The 11,880-nt window shown below is 39.3% G+C and overlaps 1 protein-coding gene across 2 annotated transcripts in view; it reads right to left on the bottom strand.

The window, feature by feature from the left end:
• Positions 1-281: 281 nt before the first annotated feature.
• LOC147325239 (NT-3 growth factor receptor-like) overlaps positions 282-11,880 on the bottom strand; it is a 94,345-nt gene continuing 82,746 nt past the window's right edge. For both annotated transcript variants that reach the window (XM_086299654.1, XM_086299655.1), the window contains exons 18-19: positions 9,336-9,494; positions 282-5,700 (exon numbers count right to left, since the gene is read on the bottom strand). In XM_086299654.1, coding sequence (XP_086155780.1) covers positions 5,515-5,700; positions 9,336-9,494 — 345 coding nt within the window. In that variant the 3' untranslated portion in view covers positions 282-5,514. The remainder of the gene's footprint in view (positions 5,701-9,335; positions 9,495-11,880) is intronic.

Raw genomic sequence — 11,880 nt, 5'->3', positions numbered from 1 at the left:
TTTTTACTACTCAAGCTATGCTATGGTTTTGAGTGCTGCATTTTCATTTCGCAAGATGGAGAGTTTTGATGAACCAATTAACAATTAAAACAAACCAATTAACACAGTTTGTGTTCAGAGCTTTGAGAAACTGAGCCACAGTTTCCAGATATGTATATAAATGTCTGGGGAATAATATAATTTTGAAGTAGGGAATTGATGTTACATAATGAGTATGAGTCACTTATTTCCCCTTTTTTCTGGTTAAAAAATAAGTGAACGCAAAGATCATTGAAGTCAGTTTTAATGAGAATTGAGAGTCAGAATGATACACAGAGCCACCTTAAAAAATCACCACGTCTAAGCTTTTCAGAAAGATGTTATACAAGTTTTATAAGTCAAATGATTCACATACATATGTGTTGAGATGGATATACAACAATTAGAAAAGACATGGATTCTTAATAGAGTAATGATGTTTCTTACATATTCAGCTTAGAAACTTTGTATGGTGAAGTGACAGTGGGAAAGGGGAAGAGAATAAATGAGAACACAATAGACGAAAAAGAAGAATACAAAGAGCAAACAGAGAGAAAGATTTAATTTAACCCAAATATCATTAGAAACAACCAAGATTGTCAGTCTGTGAAAGCTTAAGGCTTGATCATACAGGAAACATTTATCTGGTGATTTCTGTTTTGTAATACAATTTGATGTATTTTGCTAGCCAATTGTGTCCTCCAGGAAGCTTGCATGTATCAAAATAGCATGCTTGCAGCATTTAGGAAAGTCTCTTGAGAAAACAGGATAAGGTTAACCACTCATAGCTGCCCCTCCCTGAGCCTGGTTCTGCTGGAGGTTTCTTCCTGTTAAAAGATAGTTTTTTCTTCCCAGTGTTACCAAGGATGTTGTTTGATTGTAAAGGTTTTCTCCATATTATTGTAGGGTCTTTACCTTACAGTATGAAGCACCCTGAGATGAGTGTTGTTCTGATTTGGAGCTATATAAATAAAATTGAACTGAACTGAATTGAATATGGTTCTGTTCTTCAGTTTCTTCTAACATGGCTTGTTGGGTCCCTAATTTTGGCTTGAGCATAAAAATAAAATTGAGATGAATGATCTTTTGCCCATTTCTTACAAACAAAAAGTGGAACTATGTACAAAATTGTAAAAATATAAAGTTTTTGTATCATCATCATAACTCCAAGCTGCTAGGAAGAGTTCCACTGCTCTCACTCAAATCTAAATCACAGTTTTGCAAATCTCTGAACACAAACACATTTTGTTCTAGAAACATGGCCTCAAAGTACACTCTGACTATTAATTCATCTCGCTCATGCTCCTCCTTTGAACCACTCAACCGGAAGAACGATCCTGTATCAGAGGATAGCATCAGCTTCAAGTGATAGGGAGAAGATGAAGCAACCAAAACACAAAGGAAGAGGAAAGGTAAGAAAAAAGCCTAGGAGGAAGAAGGCATTCTTTTATTTTTGTCAGTTCATCTGAAAACTTTGTATTGTGGTAACAAATAAATGTTTTGTTTGTTACGTTTTTTCTAAAAATCTGTGCACTGATTTGCTTTGTTTTGTTTCTCATTTATTTCCATTACAAAGGTTATAATGCACTAGATAACTGTAAATGGTATCTAAGGACAAAATAAAAATAAACATGTATACTTTTCCAAAACAAAAAAAAGTATGTACCATGGCCAAGCCAAGCCAAGACATAGTCAAACACCTCTGATGGTAGGTTTTGAATTGATCCAATCAGTGTTTTTTATTCTCTCTTAATCGTATAATAGCTGTTTGTGTTGTTTAGTTGGAAAGAATCAGTTTTGAGGGTGCTGTGTTTCATGTTGAAAGAGTTAACTTCTTTGATTTTATGTTTAGAGTTCTGTGCAACCGACTTTTTCTAGAAATGTGTTGAAATTTCTCTAAAATCTGGATTTTCTTTTGTGTGTAGAAAACAAATGAAACAAAATTTAATTCTGTAATTCACTAAGTAATACTGACTTCCTGGAGGACTTGGAGTAAGCAAACACTCATAGTGAGAGAAAGACACAATTTAAAGCACTGACACTAATGCAAATATAATCAATTTGCTCAAATGAAATGAATAGCTTAGAAACAAGAGTTCACATTATGGATGATACTTGGTAAGCAAGTCTACTGTAAGATAACTTTGATCATGTTTTATCCTAGCATTAGGATTGCAGTTTAGAAATGCACATATCTTTAATTACACAGCTCTAATCTAAATTTAGAAAAGATACAGAATCAGATTTCTTCATACTACCCAGGCAATGCAGGTGATGCACCTGCTTAATGTTTATACAATATACCTATATATCAATGCAAATCCCAGGTATATGTTCAGTTATTTTAGATGAACTGTTTTAGAATAAATACACTTTTGGGAAACAAAATCTTATAAAAACCAACACCAACTACGTGACACTCAAACATCACGCACAGAATAGGATGACAGTGACTCACAGTATTGTAAATCTGTCTCATTTAACAATAAGGGACGGAATAAATGAAGTCTGTCTTTCACTGTAGACTGATGATACATTCAAATATCAATAAATAATTAATTAAAGGCTTTTCATTTTGCTCTTCAGATGACTCTTCTAATGGCTTAGGAGGGGTTTCATGTATCAAGCTAATGGACAGCATGCTGCTGCCCTTTGTTGATTCAAGTAAAATAAAGAAAAATACCGATTCCTGCATCTCATGATGCTCGCTGAAAACTGAGGTATAGAGTCAGTAAGGCAATGCTAAACCCAGTACTCACTCATTGACCCAAGAGCATATGAAGTTAACAACTTTATGCACTGAATTCCTTGTGAGACTAGATTTTAAATTCTTTAGGCCAGTATGGACAAAACAGTTAAAATCTCAAATACAGTGTAGAGACTAGGTGCACGACACATCATTAGACACACTGATGAAAGTGTTGTCATTTTTTGACTGTGGTCGATGAATGACAAACTATTTCTTTTAAATTAAAGAATGCATTTGATCCTTGAACAGTTCTTGAAGAGGGCAATAAAACATTGACTTTTTAGCATTTGTAACTTTGTAGTTTTAATCGGTTTTCCTGACTTATTATTTTTTATTAATTTATTTCAATTATATGAAATGCCTCACAACCCTGAATTGGATAAGAGGAAGAATATGGATGAATCGATGGATGCATAGTATAAAATGACACAAAACAAATTGACATTTCTTAAATCTAGATTTTTTTTAGCCAGTCTCTAATGAGATAAATGCAACTCGTGACAGTAAATTACAACTGGAAAGCAAATCAAAAGATCTATTAGATTTAAATTAATCATATAATAACATATTGAGAAACAAGAAAATAATCCAACATAGGAAAACAAAATAAATATCTTAAGACAGACAGATTTACAGTATATACATCCTAGTGTCTCAAGTATTATCCTTTCAGTTCACACATATATCAGTTCATTCATTTTTTTTAGCTTTGGAAAATGGCAAAAGGTTATTTGTAAACGGTCTAGTAGCACACCTTGCTAATAGTGAGTTGGGCCAGTTTCTAATTTCAAAACTGCCATAATTCTTTGCGCCATAAAATCAACAAGGTACCCCAAACATTTCTCAGAGATTCTGATCCATGCTGACACAGTTAGTACAGTTTTTTTGGTTCTACATCCACAACGTGAAGCTGTGGTCTCACCACACCCCAAAAGATGGGTATGCTGTGATCATAGTTATGGCCAACAACAATGTCTAAATATGTCTAAATATACTGGGTTGCTGTCATGTGATTGGCTGATTTAATACTTATGCTAATGACCAGTTTAACAGGTATACCTAATAAATTGACTGGTTAGTGTATATGTAATGTAATTTCAATTTCACGTTGGGTAGTTTGGCTTTTAATTTTTTTTTTTTTTGCTTTAAATTTAATTTTTTTTAATACAGTAGATACTTATGAAACTAGGTAATAAGAAAAACAAGAGTTTACAGCTAGTGGCCATTAGGCAGGTAAACAAAATGTAAAAGTGCTATTATTTTGAAAGACTACTTTCCTGGTTCCTAGTGTTCAGAAAGAAGTAGGAGGCACTTAGGTCCATTTCTATAGTGGCAGACAGTCACTCAGGCCATGCTTCCAGGCTCAGGATTGGAAGGTATGGTCAGGGTCTTGTAAAGCTAAGCAGCTCAGTGAGCTATCATGAGCTCAGGACTTAAAAGTGTTGTAACAATGATGTTTCAGATAAAAACTGTGTTGCAAGCTGCCACTGAACTAGCACTTAAGAACAGCAGTCATGTGTAGCAGCTGCTGTACATGAAATATTTGATTTATGTGCATTGTTCTATTTTTTCACCTCCTTCCTTAATTTATACATGAACAGAAAGAAAAGTCAAGAAATATAATCTGCACATGGTCACACAAACTACACATTTCCTTGACATTGAGATACAACTATCTGGTCTTTGTAAATGCTCAATAACTGTGGTCTATTCCCCAAATACCTGCGTCAGAACAACTGTGTCACAAGTCACAAGACTGTTGGTGGTTTCAGGCAGAGGCAGAGCCAAATTGTGGCCACAGTGTAACATAAACAACCAACAGCAAAACGTTTTAGGGATCCATGTGCTGATCCACGAAACTGAATTACATCTAGTGAATACTGTTTCTCTGAAAAAGGGGGGATGGAAAGGGCTCTAAAAAGAAAGTGAATTTTCTGTGCTCAACCTCAGCCTTTCAGCCTGGCCACCCCTGAAAATATTTTGGCTCTGCCATTGGTTTCTGGGGTAGCCAAAAGTTAAAAACAGAAAACAGAAATGCTAGTACTTTGAAACTTTATAGTCACCATCATTACTTTAGATTAAAGATGGCTACCATTGCAACCCAAGGTATGAGAAAGATTTTGGGAAATTGACCAGCTTGGGCACAGATAAAAATGTAAATAATTAAAAAGAGAATAAATTAATCCTTCTGACTTTTCACATTTCACAAATGAAGACCTGGCGAAGATAAGCCAAAGGAAGACTAGAAGGTTACTTAAGGTTTGTGAAACCAACTGAGATCAATGTAATCCTGGGCAGGATTACTACCAGTAAACTACCAGTCCAGGTCAGGGTTTATTAACAGTTGATTAGAACTAGTGCTGCTATGATCAAAACAGGGTGAAACCCACATTATTATGATGTGACACCTTAACTATACCACATCAGAACAATCAGCATAATCACTCCACATCGTTGCAATATATACTGTATACTTAAGTCTTTTTAGTTACAATTCCATTTGAAAAAACAAAATGGGTATAGAATTTGCAGGTTCCAGATTATTAGGTACTGATGCAATTCAGATCATTTTGGTCCAGTTAAATAAACATAATATACAATGTGTTAGTTGCAGTCCTCAAATATCTGGCAGATGAAAACAGGGTATTTTCAGCCCCTAATCCACAGAGTATGCAGACAGATCACTTCTGTTCGGGGGCAATTCAGTGCTTTGAATATATTCCATTAGTGTCTCCTTGGGGCTATTATTATCCCAGTATGTCCAGATAGACTGGTGTGGCTTTCATCAAAGTAAACAGCATCTTCTGGATGTCCTTAATGTTGAGACGTTGTTGCGGTTCCCTCTGCCAGCAGCCAAGCATAATATCGTAGATTTCCTTAGGACAGAGTCTTGGGCGCTCCAGTACTCTGCCTTGAGTAATACACTCGATTACCTGTAAAGACACAGAGACCAGTAGTTGAGCAGAGATACTTTACTGTCTTGTTTAAGAAAGGACTGCTACGCAACCAGACTTGCATCAGTTGTGCAATGCACTGGCCGGGGCTATGGCTGTATTGTGGAGTGTCATTACACTGACAGGCAACAAGTGATGCACACAGTATATAATGACTACATCATACAAATAATCCAGGTACATATTATCCTGTAGAGTACAGTTTTAGAAAACAAAACAGCCTTTTAACAATAATGTTAAAATGTTTGAACCTTAGGAAGACTTCTTTTAAATACCCTTCTTACAAATGAAACCAAGCAGTACATCTACTGAGTTTTCCTGTTAATGCCAGGAGTATGAGGAAAATCTGAACATTGTTAAAGCCAGTGATTGTACTTGTTTGTGTCATCTGCATCATAAGAAAGAAATAAGGATATGTGAAGATTTTGAAGCAAAACTGGGTCTGTGTTATTGCTTCAAACTCTGACTTAAATTCCACTGGAAACCCACGGGGTGACCTGAAGACTAAGGTCCAACAAAAATAGCCTGGGATTGCTCAGAAAACATGTATGAAACCTTACAACAAGGATACACAACCTACTTTTAGCATGATTGGGGTAATAATTTTGACCTAATTTTTAATAGGGGGGCTAATAATTGTGTCGTCATCTGTAGATCATCAACAGACTCTTCCCTTGTTACGCCAGTAATGACCTCAATGGGCACTCAAGTGTCCACTGAGGATTGGATTCCACACCAGAAAGACCCTGCAGAAAGACCTCTGTTGTTACTGTGAAAGGACCAGATATTTTCTTACTGTACTGTCATTTTGTTTTCCTGATACCACAGGGTAGGTTTTCTATAGCTGTTGCAAGTCCTGTAGTGTCACCGGCCCTAAAGGCTGCCTTGGGGGGCCTATGAACCTGTCCTGTGAGCGATGGCTTCTGGTGAGCATGGACAGTAACAGTTTTGCAGTGAGTGACATTATCAGTGCATTTTGCAATGTATGCTGCAACAGCGTCAGCGTATTCCTTAATGTCTGTTTTAGGTGGGTGCTTGTTTGATGATCAAGGTTCAAGGTTTTTTATTTGTCACATGCATAGTTAGGGCCCGGATGGCTTGGGGATAGAAGCTCCTCTTGAGTCTCTCTGTCCTTGCCCGGAAGATGCGGAACCTTCTACCAGATTGCAGAAGTTGGAACAGTTTGTTGCCAGGATGGGACGGGTCCTTCAGTATCTGCGTTGCTCTAGTCCGGCATCTCCTGGTGTAGGTGTCCTGAAGCGGGGGGAGAGCAATCCTGCAGCAGCGTTCTGCTGTACGGATCACTCTCTGGAGAGCTTTTTGGTCCTTCACACAGCTGTTCCCAAACCACGATGTCATGTTCTGTGTGAGGATGCTCTCCACAGCGCCTGTATAGAAAATCCTGAGGATCTTTGGAGAGACCCTGAACTTCCTCAGTTGTCGTAGGTGATACAGGCGCTGCCTAGCCTTTTTGGTCTGGACCTGAATGTGGGCAGACATGTCAGGTCTGAGGAGATGTGGAGACTGAGATACTTGAAGGACTGCACCCTCTCCACTGGAGCTCCATTGATGATAATGGGCTTGTAGTCTCTGTGCTGACTCCTTCTGAAGTCCACCACCAGCTCCTTGGTCTTGCCAACGTTCAGCTGGAGGTGGTTTTCCTGGCACCACGATGCCAGATTCTTCACTTCATCCATATAGGCCGTCTCATCGTTGTTGGAGATGGCACCCAACACCACTGTGTCGTCAGCAAACTTCACAATGGTGTTGGAGCTGTGGGTGGACACATCCCTGTGGTGCTCCTGTGTTGATGGTGATGCTGTTAGAGACACATCTGCCCACCCTCACCACCTGAGTTCTGCCAGTGGGGAAGTCTAACACCCAAGCACACAGACGGCTATTGAGTCCCAGATCCCTGAGCTTTGTGAACAGTCTGCAGGGCACTATTGTGTTAAACGCTGAACTGTAATAAACAAACAGCATTCTCACATAGTTACCCTGTTTCTTGTCCTTGTGTTCACTCTCCTCAATGCCGTTCGGACGTCGTGCTCCGCGATGCTGATCACCGGTCAGATGTACCAGTTTGTAGTGCTGAAGCAATCCTTCAGAGCAGAGGAGGCCCCCTCTGGCTACACACATCTGATTTTGTGTTGGTCTGAAGGCCCTCACTCTGGGTCTGTATGCAGGTCTCAGAATGATGGTGATGTGATCAGAGAGCCTGACTTGGTGTACTCAGCATCCAGTAGTTATCTTCCACGGTCCTAGCTGTGGCGTTAGTGGTGGGAGGGATGCAAACAGCAATAAGGTCAATCGATGTAAATTCCCTTGCTAGGTAGACTGGTTGGCACTTAATGATAACAAACTCCGACAGTGGAGAACAGTGTTTGTGCACAGCAGTAGATTTCAGTACCAAACGCTGCTGATGTAAACATCAACACTGCCCTGCCACAAGTCCTTCCTCCTTCCATTAAGACTTGGTTGGCATGATAGATTGTTACCTGATCTAGCTGAATGGAAGAGTCCAGGATGTAGTCCAGGATTCCATGAAAATAAAAGCACATCTTGCACTGTGTGTAAGATATACTGGATCAATTTTGTTGTTTAATGAGTGAACATTGGCCAGAATGGCCTCTTTAGGCTAGTGGCTAGCCTAATCTAGATACCTTCATACTTGTCCCACTTGTGCTCTCTCTCACTGCCCCAGTGTCTCCTCTCTGGGTGAGATAGAGTCCGTTGATGTGGTAATCCAGCAGAGAAGTCTCAGTCCCCTGGAGTATCTCTGTAACTTTCTGGTCTAAGTTGAGGGTGTTTGGTTTTATTTGTTATATCCAAAAGGGAGTGGTTACAGTATCTTGTAAACTACATCAAGCACTTGACATTGTAGTAATTAAACACAGCTTAGACTCTAAACAACAACAAACAGCTTATTGTCAATTGCTGTTGACAATTCTTTTGAGCTTCTGGTACCCAAGGTACTGACAATCAGTTATCTGATTAAGGATACCTGTGAGTTTGGACCCTGCTACAGTGGTCAGTTGGTGTCTGTTCTGAACTTGCCATGTTTGACTAAATTAGCTAGGACTCGTGCCATAGGGCAACCATAAGCTGATGTTCTGCAAAACCAAGTGGCAGAAGTATCTGGAGTGAGTCCTAGTAAATAAATAAATACTAAAAAATACTAAAATACTAGTAGCATCTCTAAATTGAAGGCCCAGTTCCATATAACAGGGGATGTCAGAGACAGGGCACCAACTGAGCATTCCAAGAAAATTACACCACCAAAAGACAGATTCAGTCCAACTGAAATTTATTTATATAGCACAAAAGCACAGCAAGAATTGCTTCAAGGTGCTTTACAATGTAAGTTAAAGACCCTACAACATTATTTTGTGGAAATTCATAAGTTTTTGGAGAAGTTAGGTAAAATGAGAGTGGCTATTAGTTCTGCTCATTAACTTACAGTGATATATGCACCTCTATTTTTTTTCACAAAGCTGGACTAATAAATTGGGTCCCTAGGGGAAAAAGCTAATTTGAGTAAAATGTTCAAATGTTTTGTTCCTGGTAATTACATCATGTCCTCAGCAAATGACAGTGTTGAAATAATAGTTTACCTCATTATTGGCGAGCTGGAACCATGGCTGTTTTCCATAAGTGAAGATCTCCCACAGAATAACGCCAAAGCTCCACACATCACTTTCTGTGGTGAATTTTCTGTACATGATGCTCTCTGGGGGCATCCAGCGGATAGGCAGCATGGTGTGACCTCCCACCTGAACATACAGATACATACACACACATTGAAATGCTTTATGGGAAAGGTATAAGCAGTATGATAACTTCAAAACGTACACAAACAAGTCAGAATCAACATGGCAAATCTGACTTATACATTTGTGATAATCATTTGAATATAAAAGTAAATACATGAATTCATGCTGGACTGAATTTTGGGCACTCATAGTCTTTTTTGCAGATAACAAAGTAACACATTCCACTTAGTTACTCAAACAAGCAAAAGACATTTTCTTGGCTTTAACACGTTATAAAATAAATGCTGACTTCACAATGCAATGGCTGTAGAAGAATGACATCACACTTAGATTACCTGTCTTCAGAAAATGTAAAAGAAAATTATGCCATACACCAAATGTAAATGTACCAGAATAGCCCATCTAAAGTTTAAAAATGTTGTCTATATTTTTAGCCTTCATGTGTGCACTGTACAGGGTGGGCCATTTATATGGATACACCATAATAAAATGGGAATGGTTGGTGATATTAAAGTCCTGTTTGTGGCACATTAGTATATGTGAGGGGGCAAACTCCTCAAGATGGGTGGTGACCATGATGGTCATTTAGACGTCGGCCATCTTGGATAAAACTTTTGTTTTTTCAATAGGCAGAGGGCCATGTGACACATCAAACTTATTATTGTCACAAGTAATGTAATGTTAAGTAATGTCACAAGAAAAACAATGGTGTGCTTGGTTTCAACGTAACTTTATTCTTTCATGAGTTATTTACAATTTTCTGACCACTTATAAAATGTGTTCAATGTGCTGCCCATTGTGTTGGATTGTCAATGCAACCCTCTTCTCCCACTCTTCACACACTGATAGCAACACCGCAGGAGAAATGCCAGCACAGGCATCCAGTATCTGTAGTTTCAGGTGCTGCACATCTCGTATCTTCACACCATAGACAATTGCCTTCAGATGACCCCAAAGAGCCCACTATCGTTGTACCCCATATACCACACCAAACCATCACTTTTGTTGTTCCAACAGTCTTGGAGGGATCCATCCAATGTGGGTTAGTGTCAGACCAATAGCGGTGGTTTTGTTTGTTAACTTCACCATTCACGTTCATGAGTTATTTACAGGTTTCTCTTTGTTCACAACCATTGACATGTCGAAGAGGATGACCCAGATTGACCCAGATTGATTGACCCAGATTGACCCAGAAGTTAACAAACAAAGTTTGTTAACAAACAAAGTTTGTTAACTTCACCATTCACATAAAAGTTTGCCTCATCACTGATTGATTGACCCAGATTGACCCAGAAGTTAACAAACAAAGAAGTTAACAAACAAAGTTTGTTAACTTCACCATTCACATAAAAGTTTGCCTCATCACTGAACAAAATCTTCTGCATGAACTGAGGGTCCTGTTCCAATTTTTGTTTTGCCCATTCTGCAAATTCTGTGCACCGATCTGGGTCATCCTCGTTGGGATGCTGCATTAGCTGGAGTTTGTAAGGGTGCCATTTGTGAGTAGCTAATATCTGCCGAAGGGATGTTGGACTAATGCCACTCTCCAGTGACATGCGGCTAGTGCCACGCTGTGGGCTCTTGCTGAATGAAGCTAGGACAGCCACTGATGTTTCTTCATTAGTGACAGTTTTCTTGCATCCACATTTTGGCAAATCCAACACTGAACCAGTTTCACAAAACTTAGCAAGCAGTTTGCTAACTGTAGCATGGGAGATGGGTGGTCTCGTAGGGTGTCTTGCATTGAAATCTGCTGCAATGACCCGGTTACTGCGTTCACCAGATATCAACACAATTTCGATCCGCTCCTCACGTGTTAACCTCTTCGACATGTCAATGGTTGTGAACAAAGAGAAACCTGTAAATAACTCATGAACGTGAATGGTGAAGTTAACAAACAAAACCACCGCTATTGGTCTGACACTAACCCACATTGGATGGATCCCTCCAAGACTGTTGGAACAACAAAAGTGATGGTTTGGTGTGGTATATGGGGTACAACGATAGTGGGTCCATTCTTCATCAATGGAAACCTCAAGGCCACTGGATATTTGAAATTGCTACATGATGATGTGTTTCTCTCTTTATGCACTGAAGCTGGCACGTTCCCTGAGTTTTCCCAGCAAGATGGTGCACCACCACATTATGGGTGCCAGGTCCGAGCATTCCTAGATGAACAGTTTCCTGGAAAGTGGATTGGTCGTCGTGGGCCAGTTGAATGGCCCCCAAGGTCTCCCGAACTTAGACTTTTATCTTTGGGGTCATCTAAAGGCAATTGTCTATGGTGTGAAGATACGAGATGTGCAGCACCTGAAACAATGGATGCTGGATGCCTGTGCTGGCATTTCTCCTGCGGTGTTGCTATCAGTGTGTGAAGAGTGGGAGA

The sequence above is a fragment of the Aulonocara sp. 'chitande type north' Nkhata Bay genome, linkage group LG7 (assembly GCF_057382095.1).
Source record: "Aulonocara sp. 'chitande type north' Nkhata Bay isolate Kocher_YH1m ecotype deep benthic linkage group LG7, A_spYH_male_GT1.1, whole genome shotgun sequence".
Lineage (NCBI taxonomy): Eukaryota > Metazoa > Chordata > Actinopteri > Cichliformes > Cichlidae > Aulonocara > Aulonocara sp. 'chitande type north' Nkhata Bay.
This window is presented reverse-complemented; position numbering and strand designations above follow the sequence as displayed.